Below are 24,241 nucleotides of genomic sequence, written 5' to 3' on the forward strand. Positions count from 1 at the left end.
TTAAGTGTTGAGAGGTGGAGGAAGAACATAACATAGTAGAGTGCAATGACATGTCTCCATTTTGCCCCATAATTCATCCAGCCCTTTTTTTCTCCCACCCCCATATTTACATGAGGCTGAAACGGGTTCCTCATTTGACACAGATCTACATTAACAGCCTGAATAAGTGGTAGGATAAATCTTTTCCTACCTCTGGACCCTAAAATAAACCTTGGGCTATCATGGATCACATACGCCCATGAACAGAACACTGTTCTCTTTGAAATCCCATCCTCTTCTCCCTACTTCTGCATACTGCAGGGAAACTAGGGGAGGGCTGAGTATACTCACACACCGTCTCACATACAGTGTGAGAGTATGCAGGAGCTAGGGCAGGAGAGATTGTCTCCATCTCTGCACTGTGCTCTCAGCAGGGCAGAAGAGGTTCTTTCTGACCTTCTTGGGGGGGGGGGAGTACAAAGTGAACAGGACTCTGTAGAGGACACTGGCTGTTGATGGCACTTGGTGAAAAGCCTGAAGCCATGAAGACTGATGATGCTTCACCTCCTCAATTGGCATGAACCTGTCAAAGGCCTTGGCATGGGGAGGCCATAGAAGCCCATATTGCTTTTGAAGGGAAGTGGTGGTTGTTTTGATGCTGCCTTCTACAAGACAGGCCTTTGGTCCATTCAATCCAGTATTGTCCACTCTTTCTGTCAGTGACTCTCCAGGGCCTCAGGCAGTGCTATTCAAACTGGGGCATCGCAATGCCCCAGCCGGAGGGTCCTGGTCTCTGCCCCCTTAAGGGGGGGGGCAGCCTAGAGGTTCCACTTCCACTTTAGCGGGGGCAGGGCGCGATTGCTCTGCATCCACTTTCCCTGCTGTGGGGAGCCCTACCAGCAGTCGCGCCAGGCTCCCTGCACCCCAGGGAGGCTGCAGGAGGCTTGGGTAAGTGCACCCAAGCCCCTGCAGCCCCCTGAGTGGCACAATCCTGGGGATTGCGCCACTGCCTTCCCCCCGCCCCCGCTGCCTCCTCCCCCCGCCCCTGCAAAGACTTACTGGTTCTCAAACTCTCCCAGAGAGTTTGAGAACCAACGGGCTTTTTAATTTAGCATTTTAAGTCATTTAATTTATTCCATAAATGGCATGAAATTAAACCGGCGCCTGACTGCTTATTAGCCCATCCTGGTGCTTTTGCATTCATTAGCCTGGATAATGACAGACAGAAACAGATTGACTACTTGATGAGCAAGTAGGTGGAATACACCCTGCATGTTTTAAGAATATATCTCCATTCATAAAAGGAAGAAAGACTTATTTGGTGTGGTGGTGTGGGTGTGTTAGCACCAGCTGAAAATTCAAGGAAAAGATTAGCAACTGAGCCCAGGTCCCCACCCAGTCCAGCCTACTTTGCAGCACCTTTTCCAATTGCCTCTCGCAGCTGGTAGTGCTGTTGCAGGAAGAAGCAGAGCACCCAGGACCGAGGAGTTCACCTCTGTTTACTTCCTGGGCAGATCTCTAAAGGGACTATCACATACACACTTCTAACAAAGCTCTTTTTTTCCTTTTTAAACAGATGTAACATTTACAATGTCACTTTGATTTAATTGTCCTCCTATCTAATTCTGCCAAATCATCTTTTTTTTTTTTAAGTTGAGCCCTTTGGTAATGTTAACTTTTGGAGGTTAAAATAAAAACGGCACTATCAGCTGCTCTGAACCTAGAGGAAAACGCAGAATATAAAGTGATCAGTCAAATCAATATCACAGAGGAACCATGCTCCCACTTGAACTTGGGTTTAAGTCAAGCGACTTTTGATGTGAATGCCACAATAGTTAGGATTGTAATCTGTTACATCTCCATGAGGGGCATAGCGTTTCACAAACTAATAGCCCAATCCTATTTTGGGTCAGCCCAGAGCAAGCAGCGCTGGTGCAGCATCCACTGCATGTTATGGGTCAACCAGGGACCAGTAACTTTTTTACTTACCTACTCCACTGTTGTCTTGTTTCCAGTGGGCCTACTTGGATCTGTGCCAGTTTTTTGGCTGGTGTAAATCTGAGTGGGCCCAAGAGAACATGTCAAGCTCAGGCTGGAGGTATAGGATTTCAGCACTGCAGTTGCAGCTGATATCTGCTCTCTACACATCCCTGGTCTGTCCTGATCCCACCCCACTCCTAAATGCCCCCTCCATCAACTTACCTGCTCCAGCTGAGTTCCTGAGATAATTGGCATGTAACCGTGGCTGCTAGCCAACTACACTGGCAGCCCCAGGCCACATGCCATCGCAAGCAGCCTGGACCTTGTGCTGAGAGAAGGCAGGTTTCGTCAATGCAAGGCCCTGATAGATTTTGACTATCGTTGCAAGGTGCAAAAACCAAGATGTTACAAGGGATCCTAGATGTTACAAGAGATCTCAGATGTTGCACTGTAATCCCAGGTACCAAAGCAAACTCAGTAGACAGTGGTGATCAAATCCAGGCCTTTATTGTAAATCCATCAGCAAAAGGTGGTAAATCCATCCAAGTCTCCAAAGGAGACTGCAGTGGGAAGGAAAAAGCCTCAAAGGAGACTGCTTGCACCAGAAGTGGGGAGAAGAGAAGCGTGTAACGCCTCCTTTAGCTGACTTTTATTACAATCTGGGGTTCCCTCCTTGAGACACGTACATGGAGACAATTCATTGGTTGGTTCAAAACATCTGTTGTTCTATAATAGGCCATCTCATACATTCATCATATACATTATACAGATTTGAGCAGGCTGTAGGTGGTACTTACTTTTGAACTAAGGTGGCAACCCCTTAGTTCAAAAGCTGACCTCATCTCATCATTGTATGATTTTCTGGCCTTTGAAATGCAACTTACTTTGCCATTGATGTCATGGTGTGTGTGTTCATCTAAAAACTGCTGCGAAATGGTTTTCTGTGGGAATCTGACCTGTGAACCTACTACTAACTTAAAATATTACTACTTGCTAGTCACATGTGTTAATGCACCAAAACTGGTTCTGGTGTATAATACTGTTCCAGCGTGTGTGTGTACAGCCTGTTGCTCTAATAATATTGTATAGCTAACTACATATGCCTATATATGCAGTCTCTGAGCTTAAAGCAATGATAGAGCCTGTGTGTTACAAAGCAAGAAAAACTGATTTTTAAAAAGCATATAGGAATGATTTTTTTTTCCTATGGTCTGAAGACAAAGGAACTTCTTCATTCAAATACATTCTTATCTGTTGTAATGAGAACACTGTGCTTGCATTCAAAAGTATCAACATTGTTCTAAGAGAACATCTTGTGGCAGGCTACCCAGTCCCAGCCAAATGCTTGTGAGCAAGTTGAACATTCAAAGATGGACCATGCTGTTTACGTTTCAGGTAAGCATTCCTGCTAAACTTCTACTGATAACACCTTGTATCACTATAACTCCCATCCTATGTGTATCTATTCAGAAGTAAGGCCTACTGAATTCATTGGGGCTTACTCCGAGGTAAGTGTTATAGTATTATAACTTTCATCCCTGCCTCTAAGGAGCTCACAGCCCACATTTTGATGGCAGGAAAGACAAGGGGCAGGGAAAAGCAAAAGTAATGTATTAATTACTCATTAGGTTATGCTTATTTTAATACATGTATAAGCCATTGCTCAGTAAGAGGACTCTCAGGGCAGCGTGCAATTTAAAAATAAACAGAGACAAAAAATAGAACAATAGAAGGAAATTTGTCTTGCTAACTGGGCAAAGAGGCGCTTTTTCAAGTGGTACTCCTCTTGAACTTAGCAAGGGGAACTTAACTGTCTTTCATCACACCAGCACAGTGACTTTTCTAGTGGCCATTTGCTGGTGTTTCTTCTGCATCTTTTTAGACTGTGAGCCAGGGATGGGAACTCAAGTGAGTGACTTGAGTCTGAGTTGCAGAAATAAGTGTTTTTCGCTGACTTGTGCGAACTCAAGTCATGTGTGTCATAGACTTGGGAAAACCCTTGAGTCTGGGGCTGCAGACTCAGGAGTCGCCATGGATTTGAGCAACTCGAGTTGCCCAGAAATATCTTGGGGGGCTGCCAGTGCCTCTGATGCAATTGCGCCACTTCTGTGCTTGCCGAAAGAACTCATATGGTCACCCAGAGGCTGGTCATTCCTCTGCGCCACCAGCAGCAGGGTAAGTTATGTTCAGTCAGGAGGCTGCGGGTGAAGAGAAATGGTTAATTTATTTGTTTGAGGTTTGGGTGGGGTTGCAAAAGTCTGTTAGAAAAGTAACCACTTTGCAAAAGGTGCTGCAGGTGTCCAGAACACAAGGGAGGGAGGTGCTTCTCACAAGAATGGCAGGCAGCTTTTAAGTTCAGATTGAAGAAGAGAAACCAATTCTTTCTTTCTTTCTTTCTTTCTTTCTTTCTTTCTTTCTTTCTTTCTTTCTTTCTTTCTTTCTTTCTTTCTTTCTTTCTTTCTTTCTTTCTTTCTTTCTTTCTTTCTTTCTGTAGCTTCAGCTGAGCTTTCTATCAAGAGTCTAATATATTTTGGCCTATCCACTTGCCCCACCTGACACACAGGCAGGCACCAGGCAGGCTGTTATGGTAACAAATTAGAAACTCTTCTAGAGAAACAGTGTATTTTTTCCTTCCCCTTCCTGCCCAACTTGTTTGAGATACATAATAATAGAACAGTCAGTGTTTACATCTGAGTGGCAGTACCTGATTTTTCCTAGCAGAAGCAGCAGGTCACCAATTGTCCAGCTTTTCAACCACCCTTCCAGGCCTGCTGTTCTCACCTGCCTTCCAGCCTGGGTGAGCAGAGCCCATCTTTGGCTGCATCCCCAACCCTGCCCCCCCCCCCCCACTTTCAAAGCTAGACAAAGTAGACTACTGTGCACTGCCCACTCCTTGCTTTGCCATGAGTTCTTGCAGGGGGAGGAAACTGGTGTCTTTTGGGTTCACCAACTTGCTGAAACTTGCCAATGATTGCACCTCTGCTCAGTGTGTTTTCTGCCAGATCATCACTGACAAGTTGTCCACTACCTCCAACTTCCTCAGGCACCTCATGGCCTGTCATCCAGCAAAGCTGGATGAGTTTGAATGTTCCCTACATTTAGAGTCTTATAGCTGTCTTATAGCTTATCACCATGCCCTTCACCCAGACCACACTTTCCAATTTTGTGTCCTTTCCTGCACAGAGTGTGGATCATGGCTGCCAATCCAAAACAGAAAATAATCCTGAGGTCTGTTGTCTGTGAATTAATTGTTGGGTGTTCCCTCTCTCTGTCGTTGGTGGAGAGGTCACAATTTTGATGCTTCTGCGAGGTGCTCAACACTTGTTGTCGAGAGATGAACCGAAAGCTGATTTGTGTTGAAATAGACAGACAGTACTTCATGGCTAAAGCTGAAGTCTGCAGCCTTCTGGCTCAGGCAGGTGATGTGGCTCTGACCCTCAACAACTGGTTGGACTGGAGAATGTGCAACTTCCTCGGGGTGTTGCACACATGATCATGGACTTTGAGCTGAAGACCAGATTGCTTGCTTGCCAACTATTTCGGATGAGGTATACCTGAGCAAACATCTACGAGGTCTTTGAAGGGGTGTGCACCTCTTTCCAAATCAAAGGTGCAGTACGTGGTGATGGATAACGTGGGAAATGTGGTGAAAGTGTTCACAGCAGACTTCCCTTCACAGGAGGACTCAGCCAACTCTGAGGTTTAGGAGGATGAGCATCAGCATGGAGAACACAGACCTCTGGCATGATGTGGTGGAGCTTGTGGTTTCTTCCCCCGTATGGCAGGCAGGTTTGGCAGACCCAAGCAGCCCTTTGAAGAGGCTCTCATGCTTTGTGCACAGCCTCCAGCTCTGTGTCAGCAATGGCCTGAAGGAGGCCAAGATCCAGATTGCCCTTGCAAGGTGTCGAAGGTGTGTAGTCTGTTTCACACTAGCACTGTCTTCAAAGACACATTTGAGAGGAGCTTCGGGGCCAATATGAGCACTCCCCAAGTCTCCCTGCACCAAATCAATTTGTTCCTGGCTCTGGAGGAAGAGCAGCTGAGGACAGTGCTGGACGAAGCATGTCAGTTGAATTCAGGGGGTGCTTACAGCTGAAAGAACTGAGCATGGTTCTTCATCTCTTTTTAGAGACCACCCAGGCCATGCAATCTGGGAGGGAAGTGACCATTTCCCTGGTAGTGCCGTTGGTGGTTGGACTTTGTTGCCACCTGCACAATCTGCAACCTGTCCACCTGGTACAGATGGCGGCGGCTTTGAAGTGGAGCCTGGAAGTCCTCTTTGGCAGCATTTTGGTGATTGCTGGTTTGATGCCCATGCCACAGGATCCAGGAGATAAACCACTCAAGTTCAATTAGTACCTCTACTTCATGGTTGCCGTGTTAAACCCCAACTTCCACTTTTGGTGATTGTGCCAAATTAGCAACTGAGAGGAAGACACCTTCCTGGTGAGGGAGAAGGTGATCTCTGAACTCCAGCAGTTCTGCAGCCTCATTCTTCAAAAAACTCTGAAGAGGTCTCCGCAGTCCACAACCACTACCAAGGTTCAAGCTTCCCGAAAGAGAACCTACAACTCCTCTTCTTCCTCTGTCTGTGACTACCCAGAGGTCAATGGCACTGAGAATCCCATCACCCCCTCCAGCACAGTCAGTTTTGAGCATGAGATCCGTCTCTACAGCGACCTGATCAAGCAAAGCACCAAGTGCTGTCCCATCCAAGTGTTAAGAGTTTTGGAAAAGTCACTGCCAGGAGCTCTGCCTCCTCAGTGCTGTTGCTCTGGGCGTGTTCCTGGTTCCTGCCAGCTCTGCCCCCATCAAGCAAGTCTTCAGAGAAGGTGGCCTGCTGCTGAGGTCTCACCGTAGCGGGCTGGGGGCTGGTCTCTTGGAGAAGATTATTTTCCTGAAGTGTATTGCAGAGAAGTTTGCCTGAGGACAAATCAGTGGTTGTGTTCTTGAACAAATGAAACTGTTCTGCTCTGGCAGTAGTGTCACCCATGTCTGACTGCTTCCTGTTTGTTGCATTGTGGTAGTGGGTGACTTGTGGGGGGAAGCATCCCAGGTCTCTTCTCCACTGAACTCTGCTGTGGTGGACAAGCTGGCGGCAGCTGCAGCCACCATCATTCTCCCTGCCTTCCTCCTTGACTGGGCTGCTGCAGTCACTGCTTGTTTTTCCAAACTCTCTTTCAGGACAGCAGCCCCATGTAGTGCAAATCTCACCAGGCTGTCCTTGTGCCCAGGTCTTAAAAAGTGAAACTACAGAGATCCTGCTCCACTTCCCATTTTGCAGAAATGGAGCGCAATTGCTCCACTTTCTAGTGGCAACCGTGCAGAAGTTCACGCAGGGCTCCCCGCACTCCTGACAGGCTGCTGCAGGGACTGGTGAGTGCATCCCAGTCCCTGCAGCCCCCTTAGCGATGCGATCCTGGGGGTCGCATTGCTGCCTCGCCCCCGCCCCCGCCCCTTAATGGCTAGGGGTCTCTGGCTGGGGCATTGCGACATGCCAGTTTGAAACGCCCTGCACCAAGGCCTTGTTTGCATGTGCTGTTGCTGATCAGGGAATTATTAACTCATGGTATGCAATCTCTTTGTGTTCTTCCTGCCCACTAGTGTCCTGTTGACAACTAAGCTCATCCTACTTACCCTCTCCCCCCCAGCAACAACATTGTTCATTGCAAAGAGGGGTTACTGGGATCTCATGAAGCAAACATTTGAATGTATGCCAAAATAGGCCCCGGGGTACATATATGTATTTCTTTATCCTTTTACACTGATATCCTTTTTCCATCATGAAACCCAGCATGGTTCACTGACATGGGGTGTTCCAAGGTGGTCATCCCATATGACCTCAGGGGCACTTGAGAATTTAAAAAGTTTTGTTTTTTTTAAGAAGAAAGTTAAGTGGTATGGTCATAGATCTCCTGTATCATGTGAGTTCTTGTAATAATAAAGGAATTATATTTTCTGTAATACCTCAAGGGAATTTCCATAATATAGAACCTGAATGCAGTGTATTTTCATGTTTTGAATGGATATGACACTTTCACTCTAACTGGGTCAGTGTAAATGGCTGGCAAACATTGCCTGTAGCAAGTTAGAAACTTAAGGGCACAATCCTGATTGCGCCTTGTGACGGTACAAGGCTGGCCCAGGAGGGTTGCAAATGTGCTGTGCGGTACGTTTGCGCCTCCTTGAGAGTCAGCTGGGCCAGCGCAGGGGCGCACACCAGTCCACGGAGGCTGAATCCAGCCTTATTCAAACTGTGGTGGAGTCAGAAGTTGAATCCTGTGTGTGGATGCACATCCCTGTATGTGCAATGCATATTCATACCTTGTTCCCACATATACCATACACCCAGTGGGGATGTATTTTGGCCTTAATGTGTTTGTCCTGATGTCATCTCTCTATAAGAAAAAGATGTATGAAGTGGACTACATTGAGAAGGTGATTAATATTTCAAACACACATTTACTCAGAAGGAAGTCTGACCAGCAAAACAATCCTTTGCACATCCTCTCAGAAATAAAACCCTTTTAGTTCAATGAGGTTTACTCCCAGGTATTATTATTATTATTATTATTCACAGTATTTATATACCGCTTTTCAACAAAAGTTCACAAAGCGGTTTACAGAGAAAAATCAAATAACTAATGGCTCCCTGTTCCAAAAGGGCTCACAATCTAAAAGATGCAAAACACCAGCAGACAGCCACTAGAAAAGGCACTGCTGGGGTGAGAAGGGCCAGCTACTCTCCCCCTGCTAAATAAAAGAGGAGCACCCACTTGAAAAAGTGCCTCTTACCCAATTAGCAAGGTAAGTAGGATTGCAGCCTAATCCTATCCCCCACCACTCCACAGCATGCAGCCGCACTACATACTATGGGGATGTGTGATCAGATGGCCAGCTACTTACCTCCTTGTAAGCCACCTGCTGATTCAATATGGGTCTTCTTGGATCCACATCAGCAATTTTGCTTGCCTAAGTCCAAGGAGAGGTAAGGTGCAGGGTAGTTTGAAAACTCAAGACAAAGATCCTGAATGTGGTTTTGCCACTAAGCTCCACCTCCTTCAGCCCACTCCCCACCCCCTGCCCTCTCCCGACCCAAACCTTCCCCAAACTACCCACAAACCACCCCCTCTGTCATCTTACCTGGGCTGGTGGAGCTCATCTTGTCACCCTTTGGTCACAAGTGATATATGAGGGCCATCTCTATGATGACCCTCTCCCAAAAGGAATTCCCTGCCTTGTGCTGTGAAGTAATTTCCCCACCTTGTTTGTTTTTCATGGAGGTTAAATACATGACTCTTTACACAGGTTTTTCCTAAGTTTGCTCAGTTTCTTCCACAGTAGTAGGCTGCCATGATCCTCCAAAAGGAGTAGGCTGGGATCGAAATTGATAGAAATGTACATAGGATCTAATTAATTAGATACCCCTCCCCCCAGATATCTAATTGAGACATTGTGGAGGACAAGTCATTAACTAACGCTGCAGTCCTGTAATACTTTCCTGGATATACACCCCTTTGAACACAATGGCACTTCTGAGCAGACTGGCACTGCACACAGTACACTTAACTAAAACACCACCTTTTAACCTGGCAAATTATGGAAACCCAGCCATTTACTGTGTCAGTGGGGCAAATCAATGATGACATCAAGGAGCTTTTGAAAAATGAGTATGAACATGGTTATTGAGCAACAAGTTTTTATTTTATTTATTAAAAATGGCAGCAACTGTTACCCTGCACATGCCCAATCTCGTCTGATCTTGGAAGCTAAGCAGGGTCAGGCCTGGTTAGTACTTGGATGGGAGACCGCCTGGGAATACCAGGTGCTGTAGGCTTATACCATAGTCTTTCAAGACTGAAGGTTGCCAACCAACCAACCAAAAGTGGCATTAGCAAATGGCTCACAAAGTCTCATGGTAATTACAACCCCTTTTTATCCTACACAACAATTTCAATTTTCAAAATGGAGATGACAAAATAAAATTATGCACGATATTTCTACAGCACAGCTGAGAGCCCAATCCTATGCATGTCTACTCAGAAGTAAGTCCCATTAGAGTCAATGGGGCTTACTCCCAGGAAAGTGTGGATAGGATTGGGCTGCCATGGTCCTAAGTGCCTTTAAAAAAACAAACACTTTCTTCTTTAAAAAAGAAAACTGATGCTGACGCTGTTGATCTTTGCTTACTGGCAAAAACCCACAAACATATGGTTGAAGCTGAAGGCAAAGATAATTGAAATTTGGGTGCACAATTTTATTTGTTCTGAAAATATAGAAACACATTCTTTGGAAACTACAATAATATCAGAGAAATCAACAATTGTTCTACATTATAATTATGCTCTCTGCTTATTGTGCTCTTGGAGTGCGAAGTTCTTGAACCATGACCAGTCCATACATACCCCTGCAATATTTCCGATGAAAACAGGGATGTGTGGGGGTGGCATCGGGCTCACCACCTGATTGAGCTGACCCCAGAGCCCTCAATACTGGTGGCAATGGTAACACCCAGTGCACCATCAGGGGATGGGCAGAGATGGGCTCCTGGCCACCTGATGACAGCACTAGGAGACCTCACTGCAACAACCCACTTTTCATACACAGCGGTGTCACCAGAAAAGTGATACCGGGTGGGAGGCACAGACAGAGCAAAAGCCATATGTGGGTGGGGGAGCTCTGACCCCCACGTTATATTTCAGAAGGAGAAGTAACAGTACGCGTGACATTGAGACTCCCATCCTGAACAGATCTACTCTGAAGTCCTGCTGGCGTTGATGCAGCGCTGCTTCAAGTTTCCGTTCTGAGTCAGTGGGTGGCAAGAGGGGGCACGAGCCCCCCTCCCTGCCCGCTGCCTGTAACTGCCCCGGCCAATCGCACCTGCTGCTCCCCGGCCTCCGCCAGCTACACACTGCGCGTTCACACAGATGCTTTCCACTCTCGACTCAGCCCCTGGAGACTCGGGGAAGGGAAGAACGACGCTCCCCCGACTCACAGCCTCCCGAGAGGCAACCCGGGGCCAGGATGCGGCAGAAGCAGCATCAGCGCCGAAGAAGTGCAGAGCGGGGGGGAGGAAAGCGCCGCGTCCCCCGCAGGGCGGAGGCTGCTCTGCTGCCGCTCGGCCGGGAGAAGCTGCGCGAAGCGCCCGCGTGCAGCGAAGGAGCGCGGCGCTGGAGCGCGCCTTCCTCGGGCGGCAGGGGGCGCCTTTGGGCCCGCGGCCGGGGCCGGCCCTGGGGCTTTGGGAGGGGGCGGGCTGGCTGGCTTGGAAGTGGCAGCGAGCAGCCAGCCGGGAGCGGAGAAGGAGTTGGCAGAGGTGCATTGTGGGGAGCGGCTGCAGGCAGGGAGCGGCGGTCGGGTCCGCCGCGAGTTCCCCTGAACTTGGCTTGCCAGGTGAGGCGCGCGCGGGATGCGCCTCGCGCTCTCCGGTCCTTTCGCTGGGAGGAGGCGGGCTGCGCCGACCCTCATTCTCTCCAGCGCCGCTGGCGAGCGCCCCTCTTCCTCCCTGGCAGAGCCGCCGCGCCCTCGCTCCCGGGTCCTCCGGCTGCCCCTTCCCACCTCCGCCCGGTCCCGCGCGCGCTCGCCTTTCCTGAAAGCGCCGTCGCGCGCTCTGCGGGGAGTCGGGCCCCGCGCCCCCTTCCCCCGCCGCCTCCACGCCCCTTTGTAGTCGACCCTCCTCTTTCGCGCAGGCCGGTGCCCGGGGCTTCGGCGCTCCGTGTCGGGAGGTGAAGAAAAGGACGGTGGGAAGTGCAGGAGGGCGGCTTGCAGCGGCCGCCTGCCTGCCTGCCGAGTCCCAGCCTTGGAGCCGCCGCCTGTGCCTGGGGCTGTGCCGTGCCCAGGGCGGGTGCTTCCCAACAGGAGTGGGAAACAGGTGCCTCCCTGGGCAGCGTGGCCTCGAGGGCGGTTGTGACTTTTGTGTGGAAAGCGCAGCGTGGGGGGAACGTGAGTGGGGGCCGGGAGGGCAAACCCCACAGCTGTGCGAGGACCGTCCAGGGGGCGTTTATGAGGCGGCTCTTTGGCTCCCCGAGCTTGGGTTCAGCTTCTGGGGAACGGGGATCCTAAAGCTGGATTGCTTGGGGAGGCTGGGAATTCCCGATTTCTTTCTGGTCCCACCATGCCTTCCCTTGTCACTGCAGAGGACTGGAATCCGAATATGTTTTCACTGGAGGGAAGGTCTCATTTTCCTCTCCCTAGAAGAGGTGTCTTTCGCAAGCTTCCCATTGCTCAGCTTAGCGGAGGCTGGTTCTCATGCTTTGGGGACACACGTTCAGCTGGAGAAAGACCCCCTTGCATCTGCTGTCAATGCCAGAAAAGTTCATGAAAGTGCACCGGAGGAAGTGCTGGGCTCTGTAGTGAACTACAGAGAGTTCCCCCGCATCAAGGACTGCCAGATGAGAGGGTACAGTGTTTCTAAGCAGACTTCAGCTTCAGGACCCCTTTTTCTAGAAATTAAGCACTGCTCTTCCTTTGTCAAACAAGGGAGCGGATGAGATGACTTTCCTTTTTGCCCCTTGTGTATTAGTTCTTGTACCAGAGTAACCCAGGCTAGGATGAGTTCCTGTGTACCTGTGTGTGTGAGAGACACTGGTGCCTTTTTGCACTGAGCAAACAACACTGATCCATAAGAAAGAGAGAGAGAGTTAAACTAGTTAGGATAGTCCCATTGCCCCAAATGAAATGGAGTGCCCCACCCTGCTTGCATCTTAGCTTGGCACTGCCTGTGCTGGAGTCTGTGGTGAAACCTGACTGTACACCCTTCTTCTCACACCCACTGTTTTTAGGAAAGTGCTTTTAAATTTTGCATCCATTTCCAGACAGCCTCTTAAACCTATATATTATATATAATCAGTGCTTCAATTATGGGGAGGAAAGGTAAGGGATCCTTTTGAAATCCATAATCTCTATCCCCTGAATATCCACAGTGTTAGCTAAATCATGCCCTTTTCATAACCATCTAGAACAGTGTTTTTCAAACTGTGGCTCCGGACCCACTAGGTGGGTCGTGAGCCAATTTCAGTTGGGTTCCCATTCATTTCAATATTTTGTTCTTAATATATTAGACTTGATGTACTATGGCAGGGGTCTCCAAACCCTGGCCCGGGGGCCAGATGCGGCCCGCAGAGTGCCTCTATCCAGCCCACGGCCAGCCTTTGATCCCCTGAGAGCCTCTGGCCCAGTTGACCAAACACAACCAGAGTTGTGCTTGTGGGTGGGGGAATGGGGGTCCATTTAAGTGTGTGTGCTTTATTTCTTGGGCTGTGTTGGTGCTTGGAGAAATCCTGGACATTTGAGCCCATTCATTCATTCATTTCAGTCATTCGTCTTAAGTTCCATCTCTAATGTATTTATTTAAATTTTATATTTAATTTTTTTCCTGGCCCTCAACACCAGATATTTGATATGGTCCTTCAGCCGAAAAGTTTAGAGGCCCCTGTGTTATGGTATGTGACTGTATTTGGGGAAATGTTACAGACCTGTACTTTTTAACAGGCTACAATGTATATTCTTTTAACAATGATAGTAAATGGGACATACTCATGGGTAAGTGTGGGTAGGATTGCAGCCTAGGATGGTTAAAAATTTTCCTGCTTGCTGATGTCACTTCCAGTGGATCCTGACAGATTCTCATTCTAAAAAGTGAGTCCCGGTGCTAAATGTGCGAGAACCACTGATTGGGAAAACAGGAGCTAGCAGCACAATCCTATGCATGTGTACTCAGAAGTAAGTCCCAACTTACTGGAACTTATTCCCAGAGAAGTGTCTGTATAGGATTGCAGCCTAGCAGTCCGATTCGAAGCAACTTTGCTGCCTTACCTTGGAGCTGCATTGCAGCTACGTTGGCACTGGAAAGTTGGTTAGGATTGGACTGCTGGTCAGAAAAGGGAAACTTGATATATACCCAAGAAAGTAATAGGGTAAGTACAATGCAGATGCATGAGCAATTCATTAAAAATGTGCCACCCACTGTTTGCTGAGTTTATGGAGCAGTCCTGCCCAAGCCCAGTAGCCCACATTGATTTTTATTTTCTCTGGACAGCAGTTGGAATCATATTTATAAAAGGACTCCTTCCTTCGTACTTTAAGGTAGAGATATCCAAGTTGAGGCACTTAAATCACTCCTTTTGATGTTTGGGGTGTTGGGATTATGGATGAGTAGGAGGGGTGCGACTGAATTGAGGGTTTATTGGGGGGGGGGTTAGAGAGAGATGGTAATCAAAGCCAGAAATTGCACCAGTTATGGTGCTTCATGTGAGCATGTAAACATTCAAATGGATTGTGAATGCTTCATGTGGGGGTTCGTAGGGCAAGCTTTCAAATATATGTGTGTGGGTGAGGTGGGAGACTGTGGTCCTTCTTTCTTGCTGACTCTGGGGCAAGTTCCTGCAGGCATGGCTGCTTCCAGTCACACAGCTATTAAGTTAACAATGGGTGTTGTTAGTTGCTTCATCTTTCTAAAGCAGTGTATATTTAGGGGGTGGGTGGGTAAAAGAGGTGTCTTTCTACATTGCCTTTCTCCCTAGGAACTCTGGCTACTGTATGGTTAAGCAGCAGAAAGGGGGCGGGGGATGACAGGACTGGATTTGCCAAGAACTCAGCATCACATGGTATTAATCCTAGAGCAGTGTTGTTCTCTTCTGCTCCTCCCCCCTATGCAGCAGCATGAGGGGGATTAGTGCTTGTATCCCCTTAATGGGACTGTTTTCACAGACTAGCAAATAGTGCTCAATGTCTGCCAGGATTATATAACAAACACAGTGATTATCTCGTCCTCTTGTGGAGCGTGGTAATAGGGTCATAATTGCCATGAGTTGGAGTTGCTGGAGTCAGACTTTCCTGTGATTCCTTCGAAGGCCTGAATTTTTGGGTGCTGCTCCAAACTAAGTCACCCTTCTCCCACTCCCCCCCAATGTGGAAATGCTCCATGCCAGAGCCGGCTGAAGACCTCCTGGCACTTGAGGCAATGTGCCAAATGCAGCACTCACCCTTAGCAGGCAGTGCCCTAGCCTCTGCTCCATCCAGTGGAGGCAAGTGGGGGGGGGGGAGAGGAGACCTGCTAATCTGCTGCCTGGGGCAGCTGCTTCAGTTGGCCTCATGGATGGGCTGGCCCTGCTCCTCCCCCATAACTCCCCACACCCAACTTGTTGCATAGGCATTTGCAGTGTTTAACTCCCTTTCCATGTGGCCTGCAGTGGCTCCCAGCACTCTTTGTGCTGTGTGTGCGAAGGATTATCAGAGGCCACCCACGTTTTTTGCTCTTGCTGTCACTAGCAGTGCTGCTGTGTCACCCTGTGCCCAGCACAGTCTTCCATGAAAGGTAGCAGTGCCAGGTGCCTTCCGGGCAAAACAGAAACCTGCTTTCCCACTGAAGCAGATGTGTGCAGGCAGCCTGCAACTGGTGTAAAGCAAGAGAAACAGTGGCTGTGGATTGAAAGAGTACCTCCTGATATGTGATATGCATTTGCACCTGCAGCTGGGCAGAGCTAAAATGCATAAAATGTGCTGGGATAGTTCCAGGATGGGGCATTTAGTGGGGTCCTGCCAAGGAGAGCTCCTTACATCTAAAGTGCAGGGAAGAAAGAAATACAAGTCAGTTGTGCCAGGGTGTCAGCCTCCCTTGTTGGCTGTGGTCCCTTCACGTCTGCCCCACATTTTCTATCCTGTCTTTTCCCTTCACGCTCTGACTTGCTTTGATGCCCTTTTTCAATCTCTCTGCATTTTCCTACTCCAGAGCTTGTTACCCAGGAAGGCACTCAAAGCACCACTGATTTTTTCTAACCCCGCTGGCCATATCCTCTCCTTACATAGCTCCTCCACCCTTTTTCTCTGCATCTTTGACTGAGGGTGTTTTCTCTGCCCCTTTGGGAAGGTGTTGACATGCATGTCAATTCCCTCACCTGCATATAATTCCTTTCTTCCCTCTGCTTGGGCTTTAGTCTTTAGAGAGTTAAATGTGCCAGTGGCTAGCTTCCTGAGCCAGAATCTCTCATTATCCGATGGGCTCTTATCAGGGGTGCCTCTGTTCCTGCCCCTGTCCCCCTGCTCCAGACAAAGGGGGCATTCAGCAGCCTTTGGACTGGCATGGCTCTCCCCAGGCCTGCTTCCCGCTGTGGGGGCGGCTGTGCTGGGTGCCCGCCAAGGAACGAAAGCTTCTTGCTGACCCTGACACCTTCCCAGCTTTGGCCTTTTCCAACTGAAGGAGGCCTCTGTTGACTCTGGGCCCAACAGAGGGCTCTGCAGGGAGTGGTGGAAGCCCGTGTGTGGTAGTGGATGAAAGTCAGAGAAGAGGTGGAAGATTTGCTCTGGTCCTTATGCAAAGGAAATAAATAGCCCCAGTTCCTGGGAAGGGAGAGAGAGAAATAAGAGGGTCCAGGCTCAGCCAGACCAAAGTACCTGGGTAATACCTTGAACTCCTCTTTCTGACTTCTTAGTCTTGCATTTTTCGCACCTGCACTTTTCTGTTTAGCTCACTGACCCTCTCCCGCCTCTCTTTGCAACTGTAGTCTTTGCAGCCACCTCTTTCTTTGCAACCATAATTCCCTGGCCCTCCCTGCTCAGAGCAAATGTCCCAGATTCTGCAGATTTCTGGAACCAGCACAGGAAGATCAATGGGGCTTTAATGGGATTGCTTGTGTGCTATAGTGGGGTGGGAGGAAACAAAATCATTGCCTGAGCAAGCCAGGGGAGAGGGCTGCCTGCAAGGATTGAGGTTGGAAGGGAGCACTTGCAGTAGCGAGATTAGGACAGCTTTAGATTGGCACTGAAGGACAGCATCTGCTAACCTGATTGATACCTCAATGTATGGTTGTGCTTAAGCAAGCTCCAGTCAAAGCTTTGCTCAGGTCTAGTCGCTTCAGAGGTGGCCTTGTTGTGAGCCAGCTGTCATGAGATTCTGGGCAGTAGAGAGGGAAACAGATGAAGACCTGACCTCTGAATCCCAGGATCCCAGACCACCACCACCACCAAGTTCTGCACCAACTGTTGAAATGTGCAGGGGGAGCTCAGGGAGGCTTGTGCAGGAAAACATCCAGGTAGATTGGTCACTGTGTCAGTTAGGGGCAGGGGGAGTTCCAACTGGGCACTAAAATGTCTTGGTGAAATGTGAAGATGTCCTGTGTTACATAGCAAAAAAAAAAAAAGAAGACTGCAAATCAAATGCTGAACTTGGAATCTGACTTTGTTGATCAAGCTTTCGTGTGTCTATTGGTTTTGTCTTTCTTATCCTTTTACTAAAGTGTCTTGGGGCATTCTTCTATTGTTTTATGGACTCCCTCCCAAAACAAGATTTAAAAATGACCATCACATTCCAGGCATAGACACACCCTTTCTCCTCCCCAACAATTAATCAATAACTTAGTACAAACACATTACAAAGGATTCCTCTGTTCCACACCCAAGGCTAGAGACAAGTTCTGACCTGTCTCCTTCTTGCTGTCACAGTCCCTTCCCTGAACTCCTCAGATCAGCTGATGCCCCCAGTCTGCAGTCCTTTCTCTTAAATCCAGCAAAGCCCTTCATTCTGCACCCATAGGCTCCTTTCCCTCTGCCCCATTTCATTCTCTCTGGGGTGCTGGTGCCACATGTGCGAGGGTTGTAAGCGCTCTTTTTCTTTGGGATAATGGGCCCCTTTAGCCCTGTGTCGCTCTGTGATGGCACAGCCCAGATGGGAACAGTGGGGGCTTTGATGGGGGAGAGGTTATCACAGCAGCCATTGATATGGGCTTGAATCACCATTACCCCCTTCATGCACTCCATGTCGACTCACACATACTGTCTTATCTCCACCCGTAGGGATGTCTGCAGTGTCTCCCCATCTGGCGTTACCATGTGGGAACTGAAATGCCCCGTGCACAACCAACTGGTAAGCTTTGGAGGTGTTGTGAGGCGCACCTAAGGGAAAGGAGCCCGCTAAGGAGCAAGATGGTCCAGATTCTGCTGTGGTGGCAGAGTTTGTGGGTGGGTGAGTGGTGGTAAGCTGGGAGCCCACTCTGGTGTACTACATCAGTTCCCTGGCAGATATTTTTATATGAGAGGACAACAGATTGACTTTCTTGGCATGGTGGAGAAATCTGCATTTGAAATTGGAAATCGGGGTTCCTGAATTCTTTTCCTGGCGGGGGGGGGGGGGGGGGACACAACGACTTCTTTTGTCTCCTTCACCAGCCCCACCCCTGTGCCATTGTCTGCCTGTGTGTGTCTCTCTCTCTCACCTTCCTCAGGGATTTGGGGTTGTGTGTGTGGCTGTGTTGCTACTTGTGCTGCCTCTGCTCCCCTTCCAGCTGTTGCCAGGAGGGAGAGGCTGGGGGAGGGGTTACTGTAAGCTCCAGTCCCTAGCTTCCTGTCCACCCCCCACCTAAGATTGGAGGGGAGGGGAGGGATGAGACAGAAGGTTTGATTCCCAGCCAGGATGTTGCATTTCTGAGTTCTTCTCCCTCCCCTGCTCTCGGCAGGCAGATGGGTGATTTGCTGGGTGATGATGAGATCTGGAAGGGTGGAGTGGGTGTCTGTAGTGCTGTGTGAGGAATTCCACTGGAGAGGAGAGTGAAGGGAGAAAAACACATTCACAGTTGTGTGTTTAGACAATAGCTGGGTCAGGGGAATTGGAGTGAGGTGGGGGGTTGGGCTGGGGAAGCCTTTTCCTGGGTACTCCTGACAGCATCTCTTTCATGAAGCAACGCTGTGACTTACAGAGGGCAGTGGGTGGTGAGGCAGAGAGGGAACCTTGCAAACTTGCTGCCCACTTGTCAGAACTACTTCTTTGTAGTACCCCAGGTTCCCAAGCCACCATGCAAATGAACTTGCCAGTTCATACTTCTCAGGGATACATTCTTTGCTTGTCCTGGTCCCAGTGAGGTTGCTAAACTTCTCAGATTGGATGGCAAATCCATTTCATTGATGCATCATTGATATTAAAAAGTGAGATAAAATATGTAACACACTCCAATTCTCTCACACCCCATTGTAGCTGAAGTGTCATTTGCAGGTCATTTAAATAACTGCATTTATAGCACAAACCTGTACATGCTTCTTTGGTAGTAAACTCCATTGTATATAATGAGGCTTCCTCTCAGGTTTCTATAGGATCACACTTTTAATTGTCACAAATAGAAATGAGCCTGAATGAAAAATGAGCACTGGAGCTGAGGGCAGCCATATGCCATTCATGCTCCCACTGCCCACTTTCTTCTGCTGGGACTGGCATCTGATCTGTGATGGGAGTGGGGAGGGGAGAGAGAGAGGGATTAAGTCCAATGGGACATGGTTTAATCACCTTCCCTGTGCTGCTAAACCCTGATGAGTATTGGAAATGGGGAGTAGGGTGCTCATCTCCAGTGCAAAAACCTGTCTGAGAATATCTCCCAGAATATCTTCCACATTTTCCTAACCCCCTTATTGGGGCTAATTGTAGATTTTTAGGGCAGGGTGAACCTGGGGCTTCCTGGGGGGAAAGAGGGGAGTTTGCAGAGGGGAGGCATCATAGGCCAGAGAGAGGAAAGAGGTACAGGAGCTGTGCCAGGGAGGAATTTTGTATGCTGCTGTAAAGAGATTTTCATAAATGATGTTTTACTCCTTAGGACACATACTGCAAAAACACACTGCTTTACTGCAGGTTAATCTTGAATGTCTATCAGTGTATGATTCTCTGCTCCAAACTATTAATGATGATCAGAATTCCACATTCATAATTGGTAGAGTGGAAACAAATCTTACTTTCACTACTTGTTAACTACCCTGATGAAGAAGAATGATCAGAATATGCTAATAGATAATCAGCTAGTCATTTACTTTATGATCCAATCTTATAGGCATGCTGCACCACCAGAACTTACATTTTGGTGGTGCAGCATGCTTTATGGCTGTCACAAATGGCAACACATCATTTTGTGCAGCCAGGCCACTGCAAGAGGTGAGCAGCCACAGCTGTGTGCCAGCAGGTTTTCACAATTTTGGCCACTAATGTTGGGCTCAGGTTGTTGCCCCCCCCCCAAAGCTTGTTGCCCAGTGAAATTGCTACCTCTTGCACCTCCTTAGCTATGCCACTGGTTCTGAAAGCCATTGAGGTGATATTATGACACAGTAGGGAACCAATAAAATGTTAGTATGAGTCAGCTCTTATTTCCATGTATCAGAGTGAATACAAGAACTCTTATTCAGATGTGTGAGTGTAATCAAGTTAGGCACTGTTTTTTTTATTTAGTCACTAATTTGTTGGGCGACTTGTGCTGTTAAAATAAAGTTAATGGGGGTGACACCAACTCTCGTGATGCCGTTACATTTAGGTTGTGGGTATGATATTGTAATTTATTCTGTATGGTTTGGTGCAGGACGAAGTCCATCATGGAGGTGACGCAGTGAGCTTTCATACTGGGTGATGCAAACCCTAGTGATGCCTCTGTTGGGATATAATGTGTCATGTGGTGGTTGAGTTGTTTTTATGTGTATGCATGTGGGATGAATTTGTGTACACCACCAGCTTCAGTGAAGGTCAAGAGCGCAAGGCATAGGTATTGTTGGAATTTCAGGGTCTGAAAGCTAGTGGTTGGGATTTCAGTGAAGAATGGTAATCATCCTCATTCTTCTTCTGTCTAGGACATGACCATGTCCCTAGGTCATATATTGCTGTCCCTGGTGGCTGCACTGATGCCCCTACTGCTGTTGTGCCCAGCTGCTCGGCCCCCTTCCTACTCCTCCTTCTTGGTCCCCAATGCCACCTTCAATCATCTGGCTCGAGCCCGAGACACAGGAACCCTGTATGTGGGTGCCGTCAATGCCTTGTATCAACTGAGCCCAGAGTTAAGGCTGGTGGGACTTGCTGAGACAGGACCAGCTCAGGACAGCCCAGAGTGCCTTCCATTTCGGGACACTCATGATTGTCCACAGGCCCGTCTCACAGATAACTCTAACAAGCTGCTATTACCCAATGAGCGTGCTGGGGAACTGATTGTCTGTGGGCAGCTTTTTCAGGGAGTGTGTGAGAAGCGAGCTCTGGCAGACATCACCAAAGTGCTGTACCGTCCTGAGGATCCTGGTGACAACCAATTTGTGGCAGCCAATGTGCCACAGGTTTCAACTGTGGGCTTGGTGGGACAACACACTGGACGAGACCTGCTCTTTGTGGGTCGCGGGCTGACTGGAAAGCTTTCTGGAGGAATCCCGCCATTCACCATCCGGCAACTGGAAGGACCCCAGGCCTTCTCCAATGAAGGGATGGGCAAGCTGGTCGTGGGTGACTTTTCAGACTACAACAATCGCTATGTAGCTGCCTTTGCTTCTGGGGGCTATGCCTACTTCTTGTTCTCTCGGCGTGGAGGAAAAGCACAGATGGAGTATAGGGTCTACCTCTCCCGGAACTGCATGGATGACACGAACCTCTACTCCTATGTTGAGCTTCCTCTGGAGTGCCGGGATGCTGAAGGGCGTGTTTATAACCTGGCTCAAGCTGCACACCTGGCATCTGGTTTCCCCGGTGGAGATGCAACACTCTTCGTGGTCTTAGCAGCTGGGCAAGGCTTCACAGCATCTCCAACAGCGCAGACAGCTCTGTGTTCCTACGGCTTGAGTGAGGTGAATGCAGCCATGGAGCGAACACGGCGGCTGTGTTACACCTCAGCTGGGATAGGTGAGACCAAGGAGGAGGAGGCTGCCATTGAGTATGGTGTGACATCTCGCTGCAACACCTTGCCCAAGGTGAGGATGGAAGCAAATGCTTTCTTTTGATAGGTAGAGAGGATCTCTTTGTTAAAATGGCTGCCCCACACAGAAGTGGCTGTGTTCTAACTTTTCCACTTCACTTTATTACTTTTCAGGAGTCCCCGGAGGCTTACCCCTGTGGGGATGAACACACTCCTAGTCCAATTGCCAGTCGGAAGCCAGTGGTGACTGAGACGCTTCTCAGTACCGTGCCAAAACTGACGGCTGTGGCAGCCATGGTAGAAGCGGGTCATACCATCACCTTCCTTGGGGACGGTGTCGGGCAACTGCATAAGGTAATGCAGTGGAGATAGTCACCTTAATTTGATTTGTGTCGTGTACCTATAATTTTCCTTCCCCTGAATATTTCTAGTTGTTAGCCATGCCATCGATCACTTCCACACATGTGTATGTGCTGTATGCTAAAATGGGCACGTATGCTATTTTCAAATATCCATGCATTTAAATGTGCTCTCCCGCTTTTTGATCTAAAAGTGCACATACTTTTTTGTCTGAATCCCTTCACAGCAAAAATAAAAAAAAAATCCCCTCTGGAGGTAATCTTGTAGAACAAGTGTCATGTGTGAATGGCTCTGTTGCCTCTGCAGAGTGCATGTGTGGGGCTATTATTTCGGAAGTTGCTACTTTCTAAGAAGCTAGCTACACCCGAGGAGGCTCTCCTTACTCCCAAGAAAGTGGGTGTAAGGACAGCCACCTCAGGTGTAAACGGGTGGGGCAGCTGTGGCACTTTTCCATGGGCTACGACAGGGTGCTTCTATCTCACCCTGCCTTGCACATCCCTGGTAAGAATATGCTACTGGATATGGTACTGGCCAGATTCAGTATCTTGGAAATCTTCTCTCACTCAGCAAGTTTTTCGCTTTCTAGCTAGAGATGGGTGAAAATGGTTTTATTTTTTCATATATTTTTGTGTTTTCCAAAGTTCAAAGCACAGAAAGTGATGTTATGTTTTTTTCCAAGTGCACATTTTTGTAAACTATAATTACTTTTAAAGTATACTAGGTAGGCGATATAGTGTCAGCAGACGCAGCTACATGCATGTAGACGTGTTAGAGAATATGTAGAGATGTTATATAATTTTTTTTTTTTTGCAGATTTCACAGATATTGGGGATTTTTTTGTTTTTGTTTTAATGAGAAGTGCAGAAAGTGGCGGTGATGTGTTTTTATTTTGTTATCTTTGAAAAAAACAAAACCCACCTCTACTCATAACTGTGAAAATAGTTTTCTAAATACGTGGTCAGTGCCTGGTGACATTGCTGAAACCAAACAGAAGGTACAGTGGCCATTGTGAATCTCCTGTACTAATTGGAGGATGAGGATTTGGTGCCCTGCATGACTCACTGCTCCTTCTCATTACTAGCAGAAGCAGTATCAAATTTTTGCAAACTGAGGATACACACCTTGTTTCACTTTATGTCTATATGGTCTTTACAGCTTGCAGAATTTGGCTGAACTCAGTGCAGAATTTGTGTTGCCCTTGCACAGAATTTTAACTTCTTTTAACAGTGTGAAGTTCACTCAGCCCTGAGTATTGCCTCCTGCCTTTGTTTCTGTGATTCTGCTTTCCTACTGGTTAAGAACCAGTGAAGTCTTCCACAGGTCAGGCTACTCCGACTTGGTCCTGCTTTGAGGGGCTGGGTTGGTGTTCACTGAAAATGGTTGGTTGGCAACCTTCAGTCTTGAAAGACTATGGCATAAGCCTACAGCACCCGGTATAGCTTCAGACGAGATCGGGCATGTGCATGGTAAAAGTTGCTGCTAAACAGAAACAAAATTGTATGTTTCAGTCCATTGAAAATGGACAGTTTCGTATGTGCTCTGTCAGCACCTATTTGTATCTGCACCTCCCTTCCATCTGTGCCTGAAGTCTGCCATAGCGTGGAGAATAAGGCCATTCTGCTGTCATGCCAGGCTGGATGCTGGTTTTTTAAATGTATTTGCATCTGGATGATAGCCCACTGCTCTTGTACCATGTATTGAGGGAAGAACTAATGGGGGGAACTTGAGGGGGGGGGTAAGGAGCACAGTGAGCATGCTTTCCAGGCATGGATATCAGGGAATGGGAATCAGCCTCAAAGAAATTCTGATTTCCCCAAAGAAGAGAAGCAGGAGGAGAGGAGACCCTTCACTGGTGCAGAGTACCCACTATGCCTCTTGTAGCTCTGACACTGCAAGTTGTGTCTGGAGGAATCTTGGAAGCTTTCAGAAACCTGCCAGCCCTCCTGGAGGGTTTGGATCTTTGCCACATTTCCCCATGTCCCTTCTCTTTAACTCCGTTATATAATTTTTAGTTGATTGATAACTGCTTTTAAAACAGATGAATAGTCCATTATGTAAGTTTGGGGCAGCCCAGTCCTGAGCTGCCCGGTGTGTGGGGCTGCAGCGGTGCTGAAAATGGCTGCTGCTGCATCCAGGGTGTCCCAGGCAGCCACCGCTGCCTCCTCGGGAGAAGGAGACTTTCATCCCCTTCTCCCAGGTAAAGTGAGTAGCCCCACAAAGGGGCTGCTCGATTCAACGACGGCCCAAAGGTCGCTGTAGAATGAAGAGACTCTGTGTCAGGCGACCAACCTGAC

The 24,241-nt window shown here is 48.3% G+C and overlaps 1 protein-coding gene and 1 pseudogene across 2 annotated transcripts in view; both read left to right on the top strand.

The window, feature by feature from the left end:
• Nucleotides 1–9,679: 9,679 nt before the first annotated feature.
• LOC136643039 (5S ribosomal RNA) lies at nt 9,680–9,796 on the top strand (annotated as a pseudogene).
• A 1,476-nt stretch (nt 9,797–11,272) lies between these two features.
• PLXNB3 (plexin B3) overlaps nt 11,273–24,241 on the top strand; it is a 75,843-nt gene continuing 62,874 nt past the window's right edge. For both annotated transcript variants that reach the window (XM_066617886.1, XM_066617887.1), the window contains exons 1-4: nt 11,273–11,349; nt 17,746–17,815; nt 20,545–21,642; nt 21,762–21,941. In XM_066617886.1, the coding sequence (XP_066473983.1) occupies nt 17,780–17,815; nt 20,545–21,642; nt 21,762–21,941 (1,314 nt within the window). In that variant the 5' untranslated portion in view covers nt 11,273–11,349; nt 17,746–17,779. The remainder of the gene's footprint in view (nt 11,350–17,745; nt 17,816–20,544; nt 21,643–21,761; nt 21,942–24,241) is intronic.

Source organism: Tiliqua scincoides, chromosome 2 (assembly GCF_035046505.1).
Source record: "Tiliqua scincoides isolate rTilSci1 chromosome 2, rTilSci1.hap2, whole genome shotgun sequence".
NCBI lineage: Eukaryota > Metazoa > Chordata > Lepidosauria > Squamata > Scincidae > Tiliqua > Tiliqua scincoides.